The 25,204-nt window shown below is 52.5% G+C and overlaps 1 protein-coding gene and 1 pseudogene across 1 annotated transcript; both read left to right on the forward strand.

Annotated features, from left to right (window-relative positions):
- Positions 1-1,098: 1,098 nt before the first annotated feature.
- On the forward strand, positions 1,099-16,376 carry LOC142819674 (heat shock 70 kDa protein 1-like; annotated as a pseudogene).
- LOC112546959 (phospholipase A2 inhibitor and Ly6/PLAUR domain-containing protein-like) lies at positions 14,595-23,714 on the forward strand (the record flags this gene model as incomplete). The annotated part of the gene is made up of 6 exons (XM_075908199.1): positions 14,595-14,682; positions 16,356-16,485; positions 18,397-18,519; positions 19,659-19,814; positions 20,516-20,653; positions 23,338-23,714. Coding segments are annotated over exons 2-6 (855 nt in total), but the record flags the coding sequence as incomplete, so codon positions are not given.
- Positions 23,715-25,204: the final 1,490 nt, after the last annotated feature.

The raw sequence follows: 25,204 nt of genomic DNA on the forward strand, positions 1-25,204 counted from the left end.
ACACGTGGTCCTCCTAGGTCTGGCTAAACACACAAATATCATCAATGCAAGCCAGGGCTAAACTCTCTATCCCCTGCAGCCACTGGTCCAGCAGGCACTGGAAGGTGGCTGGCGCCCTCTTCAGGCTGAAAGGCAGGAACAGAAACTCCTAGAGCCCCAAAGGGATGAGAAAAGTAGATTTCAGCAAGGAGCTGAACTCTGGTCCCAGAGAATAGATCCACCGTGGGATCATCTCCCTGCCCCTATGTATGACTAGTACCAAATTCTCCTCATCCCAGGCCTTCCCCACCCTTTGGCAGGAGTTGCAGGACTGGCAGTACTGCTGGGCAGCATCATAGACTCCAGGCCAATAAAAGTTTTGGAGCAGCCTCTGCCTGGTGCACTGGATCTCTGGTGTCCTGGGAATGGGATGTCATGGGCCAGCTTCAGAAGCCTGCGGCAGTACTTTTGGGGAACCACCATCTGCTGCCGGACCCCCCACAACTCCGCTTCCTTGGAGGGGCCCATTCCTGGTCCAGGAATCCCCTGTCCCACAGGAACCTCTCCTAACAGCCTCCCCCACAGGGGCTGATCTGCACTGAGGCCAGCCCGGTCCCTTCGCTTCTGGAACTTGGCCTGGAATTATTTGTCTGGTGAAGGGATGGGGACCTGTCCCCTCTCACTGCCAGGGCAGCCAGGACTGAATTCTCTCAATAAGCCCTGCTGCAGAAATGTTGTCCTCACAGCGAAATCCATTAGAAACAAAAATCAAAAGGTTCATTAATAAAAGGACAGAAGGAAACCACGAGAATTAGAATTCTTACGGAATCAAATTACACGCACCCGTTGCAACGTGCTTGGCACAGGCTTGCAGCAGAGATGGCAGAATCTGCTGCCTTAGATTATGTTCCTGGACTATGTCTTCTGTAAGGATGGGCCATCAGTCCTTCTAGGCTACAGTTCAGAGCAGAGACCTTCCAGAGGCGATTGGCCAGAGTGAAGACAGGATTGAAGACAAAGTGGAGGAGCCCTCAGTGCCCTCCTTATACCCTTGCCCACATGGAGGGAATCCCATTGTTCTCACTGTGAGAAAGTCTGTCCCAAGGTGGAGCCTGTAACATGGGCAAGTCACCTGACCAGGTAGGACCAGTCCTTTTTAGGTAGCAGCCATGGCTCCCATGCTGGTCTGAACATTCCCAGCAAAGCTGCTCAGATGTGAATCGGCACCACTCAAGGTGCATTGTCAGTCAAGTGCCGCTGGTCACCTGGCTAGCAACCTTCCACCCGCTGATGTCTCCCTGAAGCAAACATGGGAAATACAAGTACAGAGCTGATGCTCATCACTTCAGATTGATACCTGCATGGGAAAAGCAAGCACAGAGCCATCTGAGAATCATCAGCTTTTCATAGACCTGCCCCCCCCCTTGAACAAATTTTGGTGCAAACAGAAAACAAAGGTTGCAAAAATGATCTGTGCATTCACATCACAACCCAATAGTGTCACACTGAGTCGGAGGGATTTATTCGGGGTTTTGGTCCTTATTGGATGTTGTGTCCCTGGGTGCTGTCAAGGCCTCAGAGCTGAGCTGAGCTCGCTCAGCATCTGTGTTGCTCTGCTGGGGAGGGGGTTTGTTATGCCAACTCTGTGCATTAGCTGTAGGACAACAGAGCTTCTGGTCCAGAACAGGATGGGGGGTTGCCCCAGAGGACCGGTTGGTGGGCTAAAAGGCTGGATCAGCAAATCAGGTGACAGGCCCCATAAGATCTCTAGATTGACTCCAAGAGAAGGTCAAGGGACCCCCTACCCACCTACAGCCGGGTTTGACTGGTTCCGTCCTAACTGCTGGCTCCCTATACAGGTCTTCGAGGGTGAGCGCGCCATGTCCAAAGACAGCAACCTGCTGGGCATGTTTGAGCTGACAGGCATCCCACCCGCCCCCCGCGGGGTGCCCCAGATTGAGGTGACCTTCGACATTGATGCCCACGGCACCCTCAGAATCTCAGCCATGGACAAGAGCATGGGGAAGGAGAACAAAATCACAAGGGTAAGAACCCAGGCATCCAGCCCCCAAACCTGCTCTAACCAATAGACCCCATAGCCTGGGAGGGAACCCAGGAGTCATGGCTCCCAGTCCCTCACATCCACTAGACCCCCTCATTGAGCCAACAGGAGATTCCAGGCATCCAGGGGCCCCATGATGAGCTCTTCCCCACCAGGCAGCACATGGTGCAGGAGGTGGAGCAGTACAAGGTGGAGGACGAGGTGCAGCGGGAGAAGATCGCGACCAAGAACTCGCTGGAGTTGCTGGCCTTCAACATGAAGAGCACGGCCGAGGACGAGAAGCTGAGGGACAAGCTGTCACCTGAGGACAAGCAGAAGATCCTGGACAAGTACAATAAAGTCATCAACTGGCTGAACCAGAACCAGGTGGGGGGGGGGGGTGCTGGGCCTCTGGGCCCAGAATGGAACTGGGGGCCAGGGAGGAGTGAGGTGTCAGGCATGGCTGGAGGTAAATGGTAAGGGATGGGGGAACGAGAACTTGGGGAGAGACTCCGGAAGTCCTGGCCTCCTGCTCCACTTACTGTAACCACTAGACCCCACTGCCCTGCAACAGCTGGGGAAAGAATTCAGGGTCCCCTCCTCAATACTGCTAGAGAGTCTCAGAGCTGGGGCTGAGTCTCCCCCCTGGAGTGAGAGAGGAGCAGTGGGGGCTCCCCGGATCACTCTGTTCCCTGCCCCCGCAGCAGCTGGGAAGGCCTGTGCCCGCACCTGGGTGCCTCTCCCACCGGGTGGCAGCAGAGAGCCATTCCTGGCCTTACATGAGGTTGGAACCCAGGGGGTGGGAGGGAGCCTGTTGCAGAGGCTGGAGGTGTGTGCTTAGGCCTGGGGCAGCTCCCACCTGCGGGCAGCAGCAGTAGAGCAGTTAGCTTGGTGGAACTGGTGAGGCCGTGGGTGTGAGGGCCTGTACAGTAGAGCATCGTTGCTTTTCCGGAAATTCAAGGGTCAGTGTAGACAGCTCGCGGCTTATTCTGGAAAAGCGGCTGATTTTCCGGAATAAGTGGCCCAGTGTAGACACAGCCCATGAATAAAAGTACGAAAGTATCGCATCTTAATTGTACTCAAGTATCCAGAAGTAAAGAGTAGCATGGACATCTAGAAATGGTGGTGGAGTACAAAATACAATATTTTCTACAAAACCTACTTGGATAAAATTCGAAGTATCACAAAAATAAATGACTTGAGTAAAGTACAAATACCGAAAAAACGGACGTGAGCAGTGTAACAAAGTATTTCTACTGAGCTACTTTCCACCTCACACGTGGTCCTCCCAGGTCTGGCTAAACACACAAATATTGGTGCTGGCCAGACTCTCCATCCCCTGCAGTAGCAGGTCCACAAGGCACTGGAAGGTGGCTGGCGCCCTCTAGAGGCCGAAAGACAGGACCAGGAACTCCTAGAGCCCCAAAGGGGTGAGAAAAACAGATTTCAGCAAGGAGCCAGGTCCGATCCCAGGGAACAGAGCCACCAGGGGATCATCTCCCTGCCCTGTCCCCCACCCCCCTTGCCTATGTATGGCCAGCACCAAATTCTCCTTGTCCCAGGCCTTCCCCACCCTTTGGCAGGAGTTGCAGGACTGGCAGTACTGCTGGGCAGCATCATAGACTCCAAGCCAGTAAAAGTTTTGGAGCAGCCTCTGCCTGGTACACTGGATCCCCTGGTGTCCTGAGAATGGGACATCATTGGCCAGGTGCTGCAGCCTGCGGCAGTACTTTTGGGGAACCCCCAGCTGCCGCCAGACCCCCCTACAACTCTGCTTCCCTTGGAGGAGCCCATTCCCAGTACAGGAATCCCCTCACCCACAGGAACCTCTCCTGGCAGCCTCCCTTGGCGGGGCTGAGCTGCACTGTGGCCAGCCCAGTCCATCAGCTTCTGGAACTTGGCCTGGTACTTGGTGTCCTGTGAAGGGATGGGGACCTGTCCACCCTCTCTTCCAGGGCGGCTAGGATAGAACTCTCTAAATAAGCCCTGCTGCAGAAGTTTGGTCCTCACCCCAAAATCCTTTAGAAACTTAAATCGAAAGGTTCATTAATAAAAGGACAGAAGGAAACCATGAGAATTAAAATTCTTAACAGAATCAAATTACACGCCCCCATTGCAACATGCTTGGTGCAGGCTTGCAGCAGAGATGGCAGAATCTGTTGTCTTAGATTAAGCTTCTGGACTATGTCCTCTGTGAGGATGAGCCATCAGTCCTTCTAAAGCAGAGACCCTTCAGAGGTGATTGGCCAGAGTGAAGACAGGATTGAAGATAAAATGGAGGAGCCCTCAGTGCCCTCCTTATACCCTTGCCCACATGGAGGGAATCCCATTGTTCTCATGTAGAATAGTGATAGAGATGTAGCCGTGTTAGTCTGGTGTAGCTGAAACAAAATACAGGACTATGTAGCACTTTAAAGACTAACAAGATGGTTTATTAGGTGATGAGCTTTCGTGGGCCAGACCCACTTCCTCAGATCAAATAATGGGAGAAAATAGTCACAACCATATATACCAAAGGATACAATTTAAAAAAAATGAACACACATGAAAAGGACAAATCACATTACAGAACAGAAGGGGGATGCGGGGGGGGGGGGGAGGAAGGTGAATGCCAGTGAGTTAATGATATTAGAGGTGGGGAAGGGTAGATGTCTGTGAGTTAATAGTATTAGAGGTGATAATTGGGGAAGCTATCTTTGTAATGGGTAAGAAATTCCAACTATCTTACCCATTACAAAGATAGCTTCCCCAATTATCACCTCTAATACTATTAACTCACAGACATTTCCCCTTCCCCACCTCTAATATCATTAACTCACTGGCATTCACCTTCCTTCCCCCCCCCCCCACATTCCCCTTCTGTTCTGTAATGTGATTTGTCCTTTTCATGTGTGTTCATTTTTTTTAAATTGTATCCTTTGGTATATATGGTTGTGACTATTTTCTCCCATTATTTGATCTGAGGAAGTGGGTCTGGCCCACGAAAGCTCATCATCTAATAAACCATCTTGTTAGTCTTTAAAGTGCTACATAGTCCTGTATTTTGTTCCATTGTTCTCATTGTGAGAAAGTTTGTCCCAAGATGGAGCCTGTAACATGAGCAAGTCACCTGACCAGGCAGGACCAGTCCTTTTTAGGTAGCAGCCATGGCTCCCATGCTGGTCTGAACATTCCCAGCAAAGCTGCTCAGATGTGAATCGGCACCACTCAAGGTGCATTGTCAGTCAAGTGCCGCTGGTCACCTGGCTAGCAACCCTTCCACCCGCTGATGTCTTCCCAAAGCAAACATGTGAAATACAAGTACAGAGCTGATGCTCATCACTTCAAATACAAAATTGGTACTTGCATAGGAGAAGCATGAACAGAGCCATTTGAGAAACATCAGCTTTTCATAGATGTCGTACCTGGCCCCCTTTGTACAAATTTTGGTGCAAACATAGAGCAGAGGTTGCAAAAATGATCTGTGCATTCATGTCACAACGCAATAGCATCACACTGTGTCGGAGGGATTTATTCGGGGTTTTGGGTCCCTTTTAGACTGTAGGGGTAAACTGAGGCAGTCCATGGTATTTTGCTAAGAACCCTTATTCAAATCCTAAATTTGAGACAGGCCTGGGAACACAGCACAAGTAGTTAACATGACCCTGATCGCCTTGGCAACCACATTCGAAGAGGGCCTCACTCCGATAAGATCCTGTCTAGTACCAAAACAAACTTCACAGAAGTTGTTCTCACTGTCTCCTTTAATCCTAGATACTAAGCCCGGAATCCAAGGAACATGCCAACGCGAGGCAGTATCACCCTTCCGTAGACGCATCATAATTTCAGCAGATAAAGTTGCCATTAATATGTCTGTTTTGTTTATGTTGGCTTATTTAGCTTGTTAGGAATAACTACCTGTATTACTGATAAGATGTTTAATTGGTGATGGGCAGAGATGCTGTGTAACCTTTGTAGTTTATTGGCTTATGTGCTCACTCCGTCTTGCCGCCAGAACCTATTAAATTACTTGTCCGCCCATCTGCTGCCTATATAATCTATTGTCATGTTTTGATTAACCAGTGTTCACCAGGTTAACCCCTGAGGGACACTCCACCAGCTGTGTGCAATAAACCCTCTGCTTGTTTTCACCTGCATTCAGGGTGTCCAGAATTATTCCCTACAGGATGTTGTGTCCCTGGGTGCTGTCAAGGCCTCAGAGTGGAGCTGAGCTGGCTCAGCATCTGTGTTGCTCTGCTGGGGGGGCTGTTATTCCAACTCTGTGCCTTAGCTGTAGAACAACAGAGCTTCTGGTCCAGCAGGGCAGGGTGGGGGTCGCCCCAGAGGGCTGGTTGGTAGGCTAAGAGAATGGATCAGCAAATCAGGTGACAGGCCCAACAAGACCTCTGGATCGAATCCATGAGAGGGCCAAGGGACCCCAGGCCCATCCACAGGCTGGTGTGAATGGTTCCCTCCTAACTCCTGGCTTCCCCTGCAGGTCTTCTAGGGTGAACTTGCTATGTCCAAAGACAACAACCTGCTGGACAAGTTTGAGCTGACATGCATCCTGCCTGCTCCCTGTGGTGTGCCCCAGATCGAGGCGACCTTTGACATTGATGCCAATGGCATCCTCAGTGTCTCGGCCATGGACAAGAGCACAGGCAAGGAGAACAAAATCACCATCAATAAGGGTAAGAATCCAGGTGTCTGGCCTCCAGCCCTGCTCTAACCATGAGACCCCATAGCCTGGGAGAGAACCCAGGAGTCATGGCTCCCAGTCCCTCACATCCACTAGACCCCCTCATTGAGCCAACAGGAGATTCCAGGCATCCAGGGCCCCCGTGATGAGCTCTTCCCCACCAGGCAGCACATGGTGCAGGAGGCGGAGCAGTACAAGGCGGAGGACGAGGTGCAGCGGGAGAAGGTCGTGGTCAAGAACTCGCTGGAGTCGCTGGCCCTCAACATGAAGAGCACGGCCGAGGACGAGAAGCTGAGGGACAAGCTGTCACCCAGAAGGTCCTGGCTAAGTGCAGTGAGGTCACCAACTGGCTGGACCAGAACCAGGTGAGGTGGGGGCTGGGCCTCTGGCCCAGAATGGAACCGGGAGGTGGAGAGGAGAGGGGTGCCAGGCATGGCTGCAGGTATATGGTGAAGGATGGGGGAAGCAGCACTTGGGGAGAGACCCCCAGAGTCCTGGCCTCCAGCTCCACCTACTCTAATAATTAGACCCCACTGCCGTGCAACAGCTGGGGACAGAATTCAGCATCCCATCCCCAATACTGCTAGAGACTCCCAGAGCTGAGGCTGAGCCTCCTTCCAGCAGTCACAGAGGAGCAGTGGGGGCTCCCTGGATCACTCTGTTCCCTGCCCCTGCAGAAGCTGGGAAGGCCTGTGGCAGCAGAAAGCCACCCGGTGGCAGCAGAGAGCCGTGCCTGGCCTTACAGGGGGGTGGGAGGGAGCCTGTTGCAGAGGCTGGAGGTGTGTGCCTTGGCCTGGGGCAGCTCCCACCTGCGGGCAGCAGCAGTAGAGCAGTTAGCTCGGTGGAACTGGTGAGGGCGTGGGACCAGCCCATACCGGCAGGCCCTCGCACCAACGTTCACCTAACATGCCGATTCATTGCAGGCAGGTTGCATCTTCCAGGGCCTGAGATGGGATTTTTGGGGGCTGGCTGGAGTTGGGCCTTTCCTTTGCTTTCCCCGGTAACATCTGTGCTCGGTCCCCCCCGATGCAGTGAACGGGTCCTTGAGCGACCCCCCTTCATTGCAGCATCCCGAAGGAATGCTTGAAAAGCCGCACTACCTGGGTGGAAGGAGGCAGTTTATTCGAGCAATATTGCAAGGGAAGACATTCATAAGCGGATTTTTTTTTAAATACAAAACAATTAAAAGCGGGGTAGCTTCTCCTTTACTGCCAGTCTGTGAGCACCCTGACCTCATGCTGGGGGCTGTGTGAATCCAGCAAGGGACCAGGGTGTAGTTAGTGGGTGAGGAGGGGGATGGGAGCTGGGGAGGAGCCAGAACCAGCAGATGGAAGCCCCCGCCATCCCAGTGCACTGGGCATGGATGGGGGCAAGCAGGTACTGGGGCTGGAGGGTCACTGGTGTAAATCAGCAGAGGGGCGGAGTCCTGGCAATACAGCCTGGTCCATCCTGGCTCCTGCTTTCCTGACAAGGCCTGGGGAATATCCCTGCCAGCTGCATGTGCTGGAAACACAGGCTAGAGCCAGGGCCCTAGGTGGGTGCTGAGTGCAAACAGATGCAAGGGGGGGAGCTACTGGAGGGGGCAGCAGCCTCTGGGTCCTTGTCCCCCGTGACGGCCTGTAGGCCGTGGGGACAATTTGGGGAGCTTTCTACATCTGAGCTCTGCCCCGGCCCTCTGCACCCTCGCCCTCTACTCTGAGCCCCCACATCTTCCTCCTCCTGCCCTGAATCACTCACCTACTTCCTTGAGCCGCTCTCTACCTCTGAACACTCTGCTCTAAGCCACACATCCCTGCCTTTCCTGGCCCTCCCTGTCAGAGCCGTTTCTCACTCTGGAACTCTGAGTGCAGAATGTGGGAGTCCCCAAGTGACCTTAAAATACCTTGTCTCTATAGGGTTAAAAGCTCCCCAAGGTCACAGATTCCCTGCCCGGGGGAAGTAACTGCCATCAACAAACACAAACAAACAAACCCTTTCTTCTTGTACCCAGAAAGAAAGTTCTCAGGAACTTCTTCCAGAGGGGTACCCCAAGCTTTCTTACCACAAGAGAGCTTGAATAAAAGAAAATAAGATGTAATCACTGATAGCTGATCTCTCTTAGGCAGGCACACACAGACCCCCACCCCCCCATTACCTTCCAGGACACAAGAATGAAATCACTGCCTTAGCAAAGTGATTTTATTAACAAAACAAAAGGATATGCTTGGTAAAGCATATCAGGTTGCTAGGTGTTATAAAGCAACTGAGAAGGGAACAGATTAAACACGGAGGATTGTATCCCTGGGACTCAGCTTTAAAGTTACAATGGGGGTGGGGTGCACATGGGCTCAGCATAGAGAAGTTTAATCAAACAACAAAACAAAGAAAATAATCTGATCACATCTAAATAAACATTCCCTATCTACGCACATAACCTACTTCAAGGTCCAGTCCATTTTTACACAGGGAATTTTTTATAGGCATGGTATTCCTACTCAGTTCAATATATCTGTCCCTCCTCCCCCTCAGTTCCTGGTTTAAACTCACACAAAGGAAAACAGCAAGCTGGGTTCCTTCAATTTAGATCTCAACACCTTTCACCATGTGCTCTTCTGGCTCCTTGCCAATACCTCCTAGTTACCTGAGTTTAACCCTTTAGTCACTGAATGCTGGGATGCCCCCCCAAAAGACAACATGTCTCCTGTCCATCACACCTCCAAACTTTCACTCTCAGCATGAATATTTTTCATTTATTTCCCCTCTCCAAAATACTTCAGTTAAAGTCCTGAGCAATGCCAGTACGTCTCCTAGTATTCTTTATAAAAAATATGCTTATGAATATGCCTAACTTGATTGGGTTTTATGCAAAGCTTTGTATGTAACCTATGTCTGGAAAGCTTGTAACTCCCTGAATGTGTATATTCTCTTTGTTTGCATGAGGATTTCAGATTCATTTCTGCCTCTGAAATGAGGAATAAGGACTGAAGGTTTATTGTGTATTCATGGTGGGAAAACTCTATTTCCAGCCCATTAGGAACAACAATGAAAGACCAGGCACAGAATTAACAGACCATTAGCATTATTCATCTTTGTGTGTCTCTTGCTCTCCTTCCCTCCATCTCAGGAGCTCTCCAGGGCCAGGCCCTACCTGCTCCATGTGGCATTGGGAAGTGGGCAAGGTCACAGCTCAGCACCCTAGAAAGATCAGGGCCAAAGAGCAGCACAGGGAATGTCCCCTGTCATGGGCTATCCCTCTTATGCTTTATGGAAATTGGCTTATGGATATGAATATTGTGACAGACGCAGACCAGCTGGCTGCTGCACTCTAACAGAGGGCAGGCATGCAAGGTGCGGGATAAATAGTTTTCTATTCCCTGAATAAACTCCCAGAGTCTGCTCCCCGTAATTAAGGCAGGCAGACCCCTGGGGCTGGTTAATTGCTGGCCTGAAGGAACAGGTTAATCAGACACCTGCAGCCACTGAAAGCCATCCTGCAGGTAAGGAAGGGGGATGGAGAAAAGGGAAGGATAGAGGAGAAGTATGTTGCTGAGAGAGGAAAGATTCATTCAGGTGTTAGAGAGAAGATTCTAGGGGAGCATTTGGGTAAGTGGCCCAGAGGAAAGGCTGCTGTCTTGGGACTAGAGGGAAAATCTGAGCATTTGCCACTGCCTAGGATCTCTGGGTAGGAACTGAGGGTTCCCCCAATCTCCCCAGCTTCCCCCAACCTCCTTGCACCGCAGAACTACCTAATTCCAGTAAAAGGAAGCCCAGAATTATGTAGAGGTCTCCCCAATCCTTGACTTTGCCAGTGATTAAAATGGCTCAATAAGCTGTAACCCTGACCTCTAGCACAACACACGGGGCAGTGTGGAGGGTCCCAGCGAGCCTCTGAGGCACATAATAACCACCTAAATAGTGCAGGGCCCATGGGGCACAGCCAGACTTTGGCTAGAATATATATAGTTGGAAGATGCTTCATGCAAACTAGATCCTGAGAGACGCCATTTTGAAAGTTGCAGTCTCCTGAATGTGGGTGATCCGTCTGCGTGCGTGGAACATTCCCAGAATGCTGCAGGGCCCCCGCTGCAGAGAGGGAGAATGGACCCAGCAAAGAGAGGGGATTTAGAAAGTCAGAGAGTGGAGCACAAATTGCAGGGGAAAAGCTTTGCGTGAGCAAGTCTTAGCACCGCGGGAGAAAGACTTGGCAGCCAAGGAGGAAGCCCAGAAAGCTGCTCAGGAAACAACCCTGACACTGAAAGAAAGAAAGAAAGAAAGAAAGAAAGAAAGAAAGAAAGAAAGAAAGAAAGAAAGAAAGAAAGAAAGAAAGAAAGAAAGAAAGAAAGAAAGAAAGAAAGAATTGGGGGCCCAGAGGGCAGCTCAAAAGCCTGAACTGGCTGCCTGGGCCTGGAAGAGGCAACAGCCCAACACAGCAGGATCCAGCTCCCCACAAATCCACACAAGGGAGCATTTCTCCCCAGCTTATGAGGAATCTGCAGCCATGGTGAAACATCTGGGCTCCATCCCTTGAATTCCCAAGGAGCTGAATGTGGTGACGCCAATGGCCGAATTTGCCAGGAGAGCTCTGGCAGTTCCCTGAGAAGTTGCCTGGGAGGGAAGCTGCAGACGATGGTCAATATAAGGGTTTGGTTTTAGCAGTCTCAGATGACACCGGGAATCTCCAGGGCACCCTCTCGAAGCTGGAAGCGAAGGGCTTAGAGCCAGCTGGCAGATCTGGTAGATGAGTGAGTCAGGGACAGGCCTGGCAGGCGATGAAGGGACCTGTAAGCGGGTTCTTCAGGAACAGCTCCTGAATGTGGCTACAGCCCTTGTGAAACAGTGTTTGTGGAACAGACAGGGGGAAGGAGCAGAATCTCTTGCTACCTCTGCTGATCAGTTTGAACAATCCCACCCGTGGCAGGGGTAAATCACAGGCAGGGGGTGTCAGTTGGGTGGGAGGTAAAGGCCCTGTGGTACCCTGGGAAGGAGGGTGGGGGGGAGGCTGGGGCTTCTCCTTCCCCAATTCACTCCCGTTTCCAGCCCCTTCACAGCCAGAGGAGCCCAGACGGGCTGTCACCGGGTCCCAATGAGCAGGGGGAGCAAATGCCCAGGGCTGAGTGGAACCAGCAGCAGGTAACTCATGAAAATGCTGCTTCCCAGAGCACGGGGGTCCCCAGAGAGCAGCCGCTTCCCACACTGGGTTGGGGCAGGTCACTGCACAGCCAAGCAAGGAGCATCTGCCTGCTGCCTGAACACACGGCTGGGAACCTGTTCTGTTTGCCCCCTCTGAGGCACCTGGCATTGGCCACAGGGCAGCCGGGACACTGGCTGGATGGAGCTTTGCTCTGACCAAGCCTGGCCACTCTTCTGTAGAACTCCAGGGTGAGGGACACGGGGGCCGAGATTTCTGTCAACGGGGCACCTGAGTAATGAGAAGAACGTTCTGCCAGGGACACGGCAGAGCTGGGATTGGCTGGAGGCCCTAAGACTCCTGCTTCTTTGGCTGTGGCCCAGGTGGGAAGGAGCTGACCCAAACCGAGCTGATAGTTGCTGTGTCACACAACGTGACACTTTATCAGTGATGCGGCTTCATCTGTCCCCAGGGCTGTGAGCAGTACGGAGGGAACTGGGGCTGAAGCCCAAGGAGGGGAAGGCGAAGCCACAGAGGGGGTTGAGGAATCCGAGAGCGGCTCTTTAATTCCTCTCCAGACTGTGACTGTTTGTCACAAGCTCCCGCTGTCCACCTGAGATGGTGGATGAAGCTCATACCAAAACGGCCCGTGTCTGTGAACAGGCCAATAAATCACCAGGGGAGGGGCTGACAATATCCCAACCAGGGAGCAAGGATCCCAGAGAATCAGCCAGGGGTTGGGTCAGTCCTTCGTGTGGGTGCAGCCCTGGGGGTCGGCAGGGGTGCAGCTCTATGGCCAATCCTTCCCCCCGCCCCAGCCACGCGACAAACGTGATGCGGAAACCTTCCCTGGAGGAAAGGGAACCCGTCGCTACCTGCACGCACTGAGCACAAAGGCCTGGCTGGGGCAATAAACACTGGAAAGCCACATGGCTGATCCAGAAGTGGGGTACGGCAGCCATCCGGGGAACTGCCGCCCTGTCACAAACTCGCTGGTGACTTTGTGACTCTTTCCACAACACACACGGGTCCCACCAAAGGGACTGAGCCGATGGGAAACCCCAGGATACTGTGGGAGACCCATGAGGTTTGGAGAAAGCATCTGCACATGTGAGGGGCAGGGACAAGAGCTCCTAAGCTAAAATAGGCTTAGACGCGGGCATAGCAGCAAGCGCATCACAGGCTGTGAGAAGCAGAATGCTGTGTGACAGGGGACACTGAGGAACAACATTTCATGGCATCAGTGGCTAAATGCCAGGAACTCTACACTACGTGTCTTCTGGGGCAAGGCTGCACCCAAAATGTTTTCTGGCACACGGGCGACAGAGACCTAAAACTTCGTAAACACACCTGTGAATGGCATCACAGGATAATGACCCTGGGTGGATGTGTAAACAGAGCGCAACAAAAATGTTGGACATGGCCCAGCTGTCTAGCTGTGATCTCACTGGGGGAGGGGTCCCGCCTCCTCTAGACTTTATGAAAAGAGGCTTCTGAATATGAATATGCCTAACTCAGGGAGGCTTTATGCAAAATGAGTCATGTAACATACTCTCTTATCCAGAACATGGATATTCTATCTGGCTGCCTGTAGCATTCCCATGTTTGACATTAGCAATATGGAACACACACTGCGTGTACTGACCTAACTCTGCGAAGCGGGGCCAGTAGTGCTACAAAAGGGAGACAGCAGCCGGTATCTGGGGACACTGCTCTGTGCACAGTCTCACTTCCCCTGTGAGCCTGAACTGGGCTGGGACCTGCTGGGACATGGGGCCAGGCACCTGCTTCCGGAGGCCCTTGTGGGGCTTGGACGTTCCCCTGGAAATGGGACAAAGGTTGAGCTGAGCACAAAGGGATCCTGCCTGGGGCAAAATCTTTCTCTAGGTGGGAAACTGGTCAATGGGGGTGGCCGCCAGATGCCCAGACACCCCAGATTAGCACCCAACCTGCTTGCGGGAAACATCCAAGAATGAACGGGGGAGGATCAGGCCCAAATTGGGAGGCTTCCCAGTTTGTGAGACAACATGATCAGGACAAATGTTAGGAGACCAATTTGCATGTGACAAGTTTCTGAGGGTTTGACTCTTACCTGGCCAATTTGTTTTATTTTGCTTAGTAACTTACTTTGATCTGTCTGTTACCACTTGCAACCATTTAAATAGAAACTTTAGTACCTAATACAACCACTTTTGTTGGTTAATAAACCCAGTGTAAGTAATTGTTCCTTGAGGGGGACAAGAGCTGGGCACTTCTCTGAATCAGGGATAAGGGGGGAGCATGTTATGAGCTTGCTCTGTGTGAACTTTATGCAGAGTGGGACGGATTGATCTGGGGTTCTGGTCCAATGGGACTGTTCACCCAGGAGCTGGGATGAGTCCCTGTAACCCAGCCAGGGTTACTCCAATTCTCTACCAGGGCTGCTCAGCAGTGCAGGGTGTAGAGGCACCCCAAAGGCGGGTTGAGGGGGCTGTGTGGTGTTTTCAGCCCTTCGGTGGGTCTCTGTGACCCCTCTTTCCTTTCCTCCCTCACTCACGTTATCATTCTGGTGACTCCCCACCTGCCCAGGCCAGGCTGGCTGGATTCCCCAACCCTGAGCCACGCGCCCAACTCCCTGTTTTGCAGTGGGATACATCCAGCATCCATCCCTTCCCAGCTGAGTCACCAGGCTCACAGGGCGGTGCTAATTACCCGTTCACCCTTCACCGGCGCCATTCCATGTTTCTGGCAAATAGCTGGCTGGGTGCCCATGGTGGAAACCAGAGCTGAGCTTGTGACACCCACGGAAGGGCAGGGCTTCTACAAGGGTATTTATCAGTTGATAAGAGCTGGCTCCCGGGTGAGGTGGTGAAATCTGCAGAGGTGACAGACACCGAGGTGAGTCGGGAACTCCAGAGAGACCTGGTCAGGGTGGGCTTGTGGGCAACGGGATGGCAGATCAGTTCAGATAAATACAAGGTAATGCGCGGTGGGGCATGGTGAGTTTGAGGCACCCAAGACTCGGCCAGTTCTAACTCAACTGAGTGTCCCCGGAGGAGGAGCCGTGCTCACCTCGGGTCTCTGCTGCAAAAGAGAAAAGCCAAGGAGGACTTTCGGCTGCCAGAGGGGATGGAGAACTACATGGAAATACTGTGGTGCCCTCTCTAGACCAGCAGGATGCTCTGGCCCTGGGGTGGGCAGTGCCGGTCGCCCCATCTCAGAAGTGATATTACAGACCTGGAGCCAACGCGGATGGGGGAGGGGAAAACCGGTCCAGGGCACAGCCCTGCAGGTGGACTGGAATCCTGCTGGTACCTGGCCTTGCTGCTACAGTCGTGGGAGCAGGAAAAGGTGCTTTGCTGTGGGGGTGGCTGGGTGGGCAAGAAGAAGAGACTGTGGGGCCACGGGGCAAAGCACATGACTGCAGCTTGTCAAAAATGTCAGCAAGAGAGAGCAAGTGTTTTCCTAAATAAGGCTATGTCTATGCTGCAGCTCTTTTCAGAAAAGCAGATGCATTCTTTCACCATCCCTGTAAACCTGGTTGTATAAGGAAGAAAGAGGCAGTTTTCCTGCAATGTGGCATCGTGTAGATGTGCCAATTTTCGGAAAAGCTTCTTCCATAAGAAAAACGGAAAGAGGTACACAAATTGCAGTTTGTAATTTGCGTATCTTTTTCCGACTCTTTTTTTGTAGTGTAGAGACAGCCTTAAGATCTATATACTAGAATTTAGGGAGGGGATAGGAAGAGATTTGGGGTGTGGTATAAGAGCAGTGAAATGACTTTTTACATGGTTAAAGCAAGATTTATTTCGTATTTTGAGTGATAAAAATTATGTCTGACTTCTGTGCATATGGATGATATATTAGACAAACTATTTTTTAAAAAGTAGCTTGAGGGAATATGTCTCTCTTGCAGGATTAGTGAGATCTAAGGTCTTTGCTGGTGTGAATGAAACAAATACAAGAAACAATGCAGGAGAGAGCAGGAGTGAAACTAAAAAATAGCGCAACTCAGGGCTGCACCACAAAATCCCCGTTTTGTTTTTTCTGGGAATGTGTGTGGCATAATAGAGCAGGGAGAAATTCTCCAACCAAAACTTTTCTCCAGTAAAAAATGCAGGTTTGGAGAAACTCAAACATTGTGTAAACTGGTCTCAATTTTGCGACATTATTTTAGCTGCCGCCCACCCCCACAATAAAAAAAAATCGAAAAATAATCTCGAAAAAATGTGACATTTTCTGAATAAGACATTTTGATTTTTCCCCCCAGTTTCATGGTGATTTTACTTTTCTGTGTTGACTGCAAGAATTATAGTTAAACCAATTTTAGATTTTGTTTACGTACTTGAAAATGCACCAAACCATATTTTTTTGGTATTTCGGTTTGACGAGAAATTGGATCAAACAAGAATATTGTTGTCAACATTTTTTAGAGCTGCCAGGGAACCAGTAATTGATATTTGCACAGATCTGTTTCCTGGTGCTTCCTCCTGCCCCCTACCCGAATCTTGGCTGGAATTCCCTTTCCAGTCACCTTTCCTTCTTGACTCTCTCCTGCTCCCCTCCGGCAGAGCTCGCTGCGCCAGCCGTGAGAAGGCTCCGTTCAGCTCCCAGCCCAGGCCCGGCCTCCTCCCAGCACCATGGGGGTTTCCTGGCTCCTCTGCCTCCTCCCTGCTTTCCTAGCTACAGCCGGTATCCAAGGTGAGTCGTCCGCAGCTGCAGCCACTTAACCCTCCTGGACTTGGACCCCTCATGCCCCTCGACAAGGGCCCTTCCAGCGTGTGCAGGGTGCAGGGACTGGCTCTGGGTGCACAAGGGCCTGTCCACATGACGGTTGCGGTAGTGACTTGGCCACAGCGCTGGAGCAGGGTCAGCGGAGCAGATGCCACCTGCCCCAGTGGAAGGGGGTTTCCCTCCTCGAGGGGCTCACCTCCAAAGCCAGGGTGGCCAAGCCGAGGGGAAAGTTCCCCCTTGGTCCAGCCACATCCACCCTAGGGGGCCTTTTCTTTTGTTTAGTTTCCCTGGCAATTCCCTCTTTCCTTCCCCCCCCAGACTGGGAACGGCTGAGTGCACCCACGGGGAAGTGTCTTTACCCTAAACCCCCTTCACATCTTGGAGGCTCAAGGCCCTGTAATTGGGGTGTGACTCTCGGAGCCAGTCCATCAGAGCCTGCCCTTTGGGGAGCAACTCCCACAAGGCTCTGGGCCAAGGCAACTGGCTTCTGACCCCCAAACCTGCTTGTCAGACCCCTCTGCTGGCCGACCGGCAGCCCAGGCAGCCTGGCCGCCCTCCCCTCCCCGGCACCCCCCTATTTCTGCCCCAGAGAAAAGGAAGAGGGAAGTTGGGGACACACAGAGCCAGTGGCATTGGGCTGGCCCAGCCGCACTTTCCACTGTCCCGCCCCATGTGGAGCTCAACGCACCGAATGGTGGAGCCGTTGGCACCTTCCAGCCCATCACACCCGCCCCCCAGCCCCGCTCTGCCCAGCGCCCCCTGGAGGTTAACACGCTGCACCCCGAGTGGTTGGTGTCTCAGATCCAAAGACCAGTGACGGGGATTGAAGGGTGAGCTGGGGGCACACGGTGCCCCGGACATGGGGGGAGAATGGGATACCCTGGGAAGTGGGATGGGGGCAACCCCAGCATGTGGGGAGAACCACAGACTCCTAGGTCTGGCAGCCACCAAAAAAAGTAAGACCAGCCCCAACTCAATCATCCCAGCCAGGGACCGAAACACCCCTAGGGATGGAGATTCCACCCCCTCCCTAGGGAACCCAGCCCAGCGCTTCCCCACCGGCCTACGGAAATCATTTTTCCTAATCTCCAACCTAGACCTCCCCTACTGCCATTTGAGCCCATTGCTCCTTGTTCTGCCACCTGCCTCCCATGAGAACAGCCTCTCTCCAGCCTCTTTGGAACCCCCCTTCAGGGAGCTGCAGGCTGCTCTCAAATCCCCCCTCACTCTGCTCTTCCGCTGACTGAACAAACCCAAATCCCTCAGCCTCTCCTCGCAGGGCATGTGCTCCAGCCCCCGAATCATTTTATTTGCTCTCCACTGCACCCTCTCCAATGCATCCACATTGTTTCTGTAGTGGGGGGGCCCAGAACTGGACACAATACTCTAGATGTGGCCTCCCCAGATCCGAACAAAGGGGAACAGTCACTTCCCCATGGTTCCAGAGCCAGTTACCGCAGCATAGAAGGCAACCAGGCAGGTCAGGCAGGACTTGCCCTTGGGGAATCCACGTTGGCTGTTCCTGATGACTTTCCCCTCTTGCAAGTGTTTCCAAGTGGATTCCATGAGGACTGAGGTGAAGCTGCCCAGATGACGGGTCTGTCGGCCCCTGAGTCCTGCTCTTTCCCTTTTTAATAGATGGGCTCCACGTCTGCCTTTTCCCAGTTGTCCAGGACCTTTCCTGAGCCCAACACCCCATGGACCGGCTACTGCTGCCGGCCTGTCATTGAAATCGAGCCATTGCAGAGAAACCCGGAGACAACCGGGCCCATTCTCCTCTTGGCTTGTTTGGAGCAGGGGGAGACTCGGGCTCAGGGACGTGTCAGAGCTGACACTGTTACCCCAGTAGGAAGAAAACATTCGCTCTTCTTCCTCCAGCGGGGACCCTGACATGCAACGTGTGCTTGGGCCCAACGAAGGCCTGCGATTTGATTGAAGGGACCTGCCAAGACGACCCGGTGACGGGCGGCTGCATCTCCGTGGCAGAAGACATTTCTCTGGGTAGGTGACATTGTCTTCACCCCAGGCACATCTTACCCGGCCTCTGTCCCCTCCCTCATCACCAGAGCCAGCCCCAACACCGCCCCTCTCGCAGCCCCGGCACCCGGCACAGCACACTCCGGCTGGGCACGACGCTGGGTCGATTCCGGCACTGTTCCAGTCTCTGACGCAGGCCAGGCAGGCCGGGCAGTCTGGAGGCCTGGACCCACTGGTCAGCTGCAAAGCTCCCATTGACTTCAGGGGACCAATTTCACCCCCTGGGTGCTACTGATGGGATTTCATCCATTGGGCTTTCAACCTCACCCAGGCCAGCTGCGCAGCAGCTAGTGAAGCTGCTCCGGGAAGAAATGCACTTTCTGGGTGGTCTGGAAAAGGAGACTGGGGAGGGGATCCCTTGTGCCCTGCCGGCTGCCCCCCAAAGCCCGTCTGACGCCCTGGGTCACCTGCTCAGGGCTGGGCTCTTCCTCACATGATTTTTGCCTGTTCTTAGCATGTCAAGTCAAGATCGTTTTCCCCTTGGACTCGGAGATGCCAAACAAACCTTCTCCCTGCTCAACTCCCCAGCACCGCAGGCCAGTGGATTCCACCAGTTCCCTTCAGTTCCCGCAGTGTGTCCTTTGAGAAAGCCCCAGTTTTACTCATCCTTCCATTGAATGTACAAGATTGAATGGCCCCTTCCATGTGCCCTGTAAGAATGATGGTAGCACCTCACCAGCTGTGCCGTGGGCGTTCATTATCCAGTCACCTGTCTGCCGACCTGCCTCCCTATTCATTCCCCGCCACGCCCACCCGCCCGCCTGCCTCTGCGCGCACTCAGGACACTTTCCCAGCACCGTCACAGACTCCCACCCAAACGCAAGCTGCGCCTTCCCTGAGATTAATGTGGTTGTGAGCTGAGCTGTGACCCTAGCCCCTCACTGCCCCGACTCTCCCCACACACACCCTCTAACCTCAGCCTGGGCGATGCAATCTGGGGGGCAGTTTAGGCCTTGGTAGCACTTCACCTTCCTGAATTCTGGCCCCAGAATCAGACACGGGATCCCAGCAGCTGCACAAGGAGGTAAAATCCCCTCCCTGCCCTGCCCGAGGGTCCCTCCCAGCCTCCCATTTTCTGTTTTGCTTTTCTGTATGTGACAAAGGTGAGATAAAGCAGACGTACTTCTCCAAGCAATGTCTCAGCGGATATAAGAATGACATAAAAGGCCCCTTCTCTTTCACCGTGGGGAAGGACGAGTACGTGAGGATCAATGTCACACAATGCAACACAGATTTGTGTAACTCAGACATACCTCAAGGTACGTTGTGGGTCTATTTGTATTGTCCCTATTTCAGGGCATGGCCACACGAACAATTAGAGGGTGTGAGCTAGGTGTGACTCTAGCTCTTCTGCCGATTCACATGGGTCGGCGGGAGGAGCACTTCAGAAGGAGATTAGCTCAAAGCACAGGAATAAAGGGCTCCCAATGGTCAGCAGGGTCCACATGGACAGCTAGGATATGGGACCGGCACTGGACAGAATCACACCCCAGCCACTCTGCACACCCCATATCCCTGGTACAATCGGACTGTTCACGTGGAAAAGCCCCAGAACAATTGTATTTGTTCCTGTTTCTCCTCTTTATTGTCCCAAACTCCATTTCCTCCCCTGTCATTTCTGTCACCAGTGAAATCCCTGTAGCTGGCAGGTCTCTGGGTGGGGTAGAATAGTCAGGGTCTGTTTGCCATCAGACGGGTGGGAGCTGCACATGAAGGACGGAGCAGCCGTTGGGACAGGCTCATATCTAATCTTCCCGGCACCTACCAGCTCCCCCTTCACACTCGCCGGGATCCAGAACTGAGCCAGTGTGGCCGTCGCCGACTGTTGTGTCCCAGACAGACGGAGAAATGCCCCCGGCTGCAGGGAGGGGTCTGCACATGCTTGGCGAGGCAGGGCCCATCGCTCAGTTGGGACGAGGTTTCACCCACCCGGTAACCGTCTCTCTGTCTTTGTTCTCAGTGACCCCGAACACCACCCCGAACGGGCAGCAGTGCCCAACCTGCTTTGCTCTGAACTCCGATACCTGCAACAGCGAAATTACCCCCTGCACAGGGAAGGAGATCTATTGCCTGGATTACACTGGCGAGCTGAACCACGGTAAATTCTGCCAGCTGGTCACAGAATGGGGGATTCCCCAGGAATATCCTGCCCCCAGAGCTCCCCAGAGAGCTGGTGGGACCCGGAGTTTGTGCCGAACCCTGGGTGGGTGGGGCCTCCAAGAAGGTTTTTGTCCAAAGAGAAGGAGAGAGGAATTGGGATGTTTCCCTCCCAACCCAGCACCCCCGGCCCAGCGATGCCACCCTGCTCCAGGTGTGATGTCAGCAGGGTACTTGCCAGGGGGAGGGTTGTGATGTCAGGGATGCAGAGCTGGGGAAAGAACCCAGGACTCCTGGCTCCCACCTCCCACTGCTCTAACCACTAGTCTCCTCCCCCTTGATGTCTAAGGTGGAGCTAAGATGCTGTTGCTCCGTGAGGCATCTCCTGCTTTCAGTGTTTGCCCAGGGCTCCCGGCACTCTGGGGTGGTTATAAAATAAAACAGAGGGAATCAGGGGCTGCCGGAACATAAGAACATAAAGACGGTCAGACTGGGTCAGACAAAAGGCCCATCCAGCCCATTGTTCTGTCTGCCCACAGTCGCCAATGCCAGGTGCCCCAGGGTATGTCTACACTACCCCGCTAGTTCGAACTAGCGGGGTAATGTATGCATACCGCACTTGCTAATGAAGCCCGGGATTTGAATTTCCCAGGCTTCATTAGCATAAGCGGGGAGCCGCCATTTTTAAATCCCCGCTGCTTCGAACCCCGTGTAGCGCGGCTACACGGGGCTCGAACTAGGTAGTTCGGACTAGGGTCCTATTCCGAACTACCGTTACTCCTCGTGAAACGAGGTGTACCGGTAGTTCGGAATAGGCACCCTAGTCCGAACTACCTAGTTCGAGCCCCGTGTAGCCGCGCTACACGGGGTTCGAAGCAGCGGGGATTTAAAAATGGCGGCTCCCCGCTTATGCTAATGAAGCCCGGGAAATTCAAATCCCGGGCTTCATTAGCAAGTGCGGTATGCATACATTACCCTCCTAGTTCGAACTAGGAGGGTAGTGTAGACATACCCCCAGAGGGAATGAACAGAATAGGGAGTCATCATGTGATACCTCCCCTGTTCCCATTCCCAGCTTCTGGCACACAGAGGCTGGGGACACCAACCCTACTCAACCTGGCTAATAGCCATTGATGGACCTAGCCTCCATAAAAATATCTAGCTCTTTTTGAACGCTGTTAAAGTTCTAACTTTCACCATGTCCCCTGGCAAGGAGTTCCACAGGTTGACTATGCCCTGAGTGAAGAAAAACTTCCTTTGGTTTGTTTTAAACCTGCTTCCTATTAATTTCATTAGTTGTCCCCCCTAGTTCTTATATTGTGAGAATGAGTAAATAACTTTTCCGTATTCACATTTTTCATATCGGTGATGATTTTATAGACCTCTATTATATCTTCCCTTAGCCTCTTCTTTTCTAAGCTGAAAAGTGTCAGTCTTTTTAATCTCGCTTCATGTGAGACCCTTTCCAGATTCCTCATCATTTTTATTGCCCTTTTGTGAATCTTTTCTAGTGCCAATATATATTTTTGAGATGAGGTGACCACATCTGTACTCAGTGTTCAAGATGTGGATGTACCATAGGTTTATATAAGGCAATAAGTTATTCTCTATCTCTTTTTTAATGATTCCTAAAATTCTACTTGCTTTTTTGACTGCTGCTGCACATTGAGTGGATATTTTCAGAGCACTATGCATAGTGACTTGAAGATCTCTCTCTTGTGCAGTTGGAGCTAATTAGTCCCCATCACATTGTATATGTAGCCAGGATGATTTTTTCCAATGTGCGTTACTTTACATTTATCAACATTAAATTTAATTTGCCATTTTGTTGCCCAAGCACTCAGTTTGGTGAGATCTTTTTGAAGGTCTTCACAGACTGCTTCTATCTTAACTATCTTGAGCAGTTTGGTATTATCTGCAAGTGTTGCCACCTCATTGTTTACCCCTTTCTCTAGATAATGTATAAATAAGTGGAATAGTATTGATCCCAGAACAGACCCTTAGAGGACCCTACTAATTACCTCTCTCCACTTTGAAAACTGACCATTTATTCCTACCCTTTGTTTCTTGACTTCTAACCAGTTCTCAATTCATGAAAGGACCTTCCCTCTTATCCCATGACAATTTATTTTACTTAGGAGCCTTTGATGGGGGACCTTATCAAAGGCTTTCTGGAAATCTAAGTACACTAGATCCAGTGGGTCCCCTTTCGCCACATGTTCGTTGACCCTGTCAAAGAACTCTAGCAGATTAGTAAGGCAGGATTTCCCTTTACAGAAACCATGTTGACTTTCCCCCACCAAATTAAGTTAATCCATGTGTCTGACAATTTTATTCTTTACTGTAGTTTTAATTCTGCCAGATGGTCAGAATTGAATGGGGGCCGCTGGCAACAGGGAGAGCCAGCCTGTTCCCTAGTGGTGCCGTGCTGGGGACGGAGCTGCCCCAGCCACAGCTCTGTTCCCAACCCCAGTGCCAGGCTCCTGTGGGGAACGGGGGAGGCAAGAGGGTGGCAGGTGCCAGCCCTGCTGTGGCCTGGTGCAGCTGCAGCTGCACCAGGGAGATCCCAGGTGGGTGGGAAGGAGAGGCAGAGGAGGAACCGTTGGCTGGTGGGGACGGAGGAGAGGGGGTGCAAAAGGACCCAGAGCTACTCATCCCTAACCCCAGGCTGAATTTCTCCATCAGATGGATCTGTTAACACATTTAAAGCAATGGGCTGCGCGTCAATGTCTGCACAGGAGATAAGACCCGGAACCACCCTGAGAAATACAGGCACCACAATGGTATTTCACCCTGTGACCATTGCTACCACCACCACCATTGAAACACCCACCACCAGCACCGATACAACCACCATCACCACCACTGAAACACCCACCACCACCACCGATACAACCACCACCACCGATACAACCACCATCACCACCACTGAAACACCCACCACCACCACCGATACAACCACCATCACCACCACTGAAACACCCACCACCACCACTGATACAACCACCACTGAAACACCCACCACCACCACCACCGATACAACCACCACCACCACCACTGAAACACCCACCACCACCACTGAAACACCCACCACTACCACGGATACAACCACCACTGAAACACCCACCACCACCACTGATACAACCACCACTGAAACACCCACCACCACCACCGATACAACCACCACTGAAACACTCAACACCACCACCGATACAACCACCACTGAAACACCTACCACCACCACTGATACAACCACCACTGAAACACCTACCACCACCACTGATACAACCACCATCACCACCACCGAGACACCCACCACCATCACTGATACAACCACCACTGAAACACCTACAACAACCACTGAAACACCCACCACCACCACCGATATAACCACCACTGAAACACTCAGCACCACCACTGAGACACCCACCACCACTGAAACACCCACCACCACCACCGATACAACAACCACTGAAACACCCACCACCACCACTGATACAACCACCACTGGAACACCCACCACCACCACCAATACAACCACCACTGAAACACCCACCACCACCACTGATACAACCACCACTGGAACACCCACCACCACCACCAATACAACCACCACTGAAACACCCACCACCACCACTGATACAACCACCACTGAAACACCCACCACCACCACTGATACAACCACCATCACCGCCACCGAGACACCCACCACCACCACTGACACAACCACTCTCACCTCCACTACCACTCCTCACACCCCTACTGCAACCACCACCACCCCAGCTACCACTACCACCAAGCCTCCTACAACCACTCCTGATACAAATGACCACATCTGTGGGGCCAGCCCGTCTCTGGGGAAATTCTCGTTTGCCCTCTCCCTTCCGGGCCTTACTGTGCTGCTGCTGGTGAACCTGCTCTCCTGACCTCTTGTGCTTTTTGAGCTACTCAGCTCCTGATGTCTCGAAATGAAGGTCTGAGATCTGAGCTGCTTCCACTAAGGTCCCTCCATGGTGCAGTGGCGATGCAAAGGGGATTCTGTATTATCATGTGGCGATGGGTGCCCGGTGCATGGGTGTGCGTATGCCCCAGTACCTCACAACTGTGTGGAACCTCTCTGGGCTTTGGCAAATTCACTGAATAAACCAGGAGTGGAAATAGACGCCCCCGGTGTTTTCTGTCCCGGTTGTGCATTGCCTGCTTTGCCTTTGCGAGACCAGAGCATGGCCACATGCATGAGCCACACAGGAGCGTGTCTGCCCTGCTGGGTGTGGGTTTCTCATGATCCCTGTGTCTGTCTCTGCACAGACAACTGAATTGAGAATCTGCCCTCCCAGGAGAGGCTGGTGGTTGCACGAGCTGGGAAATGGCCAAACACACGTGGCCAGGGCAATTATCATTCAATTCCCTGGCGCGTTTGCATTGGGCGGGGGCTGCACCTACACACTGTCTCCACAGCAGGCCTGCCCCAGTCAATACACCTCTTTCTTCCCGCCAGGCGCGTGTGTGACCCCACCCGCGGTGCCCACCCTCTGTTCCCAGCCTGCCCAGG

The sequence above is a fragment of the Pelodiscus sinensis genome, chromosome 24 (genome assembly GCF_049634645.1).
Source record: "Pelodiscus sinensis isolate JC-2024 chromosome 24, ASM4963464v1, whole genome shotgun sequence".
Classification (NCBI taxonomy): Eukaryota; Metazoa; Chordata; order Testudines; family Trionychidae; genus Pelodiscus; species Pelodiscus sinensis.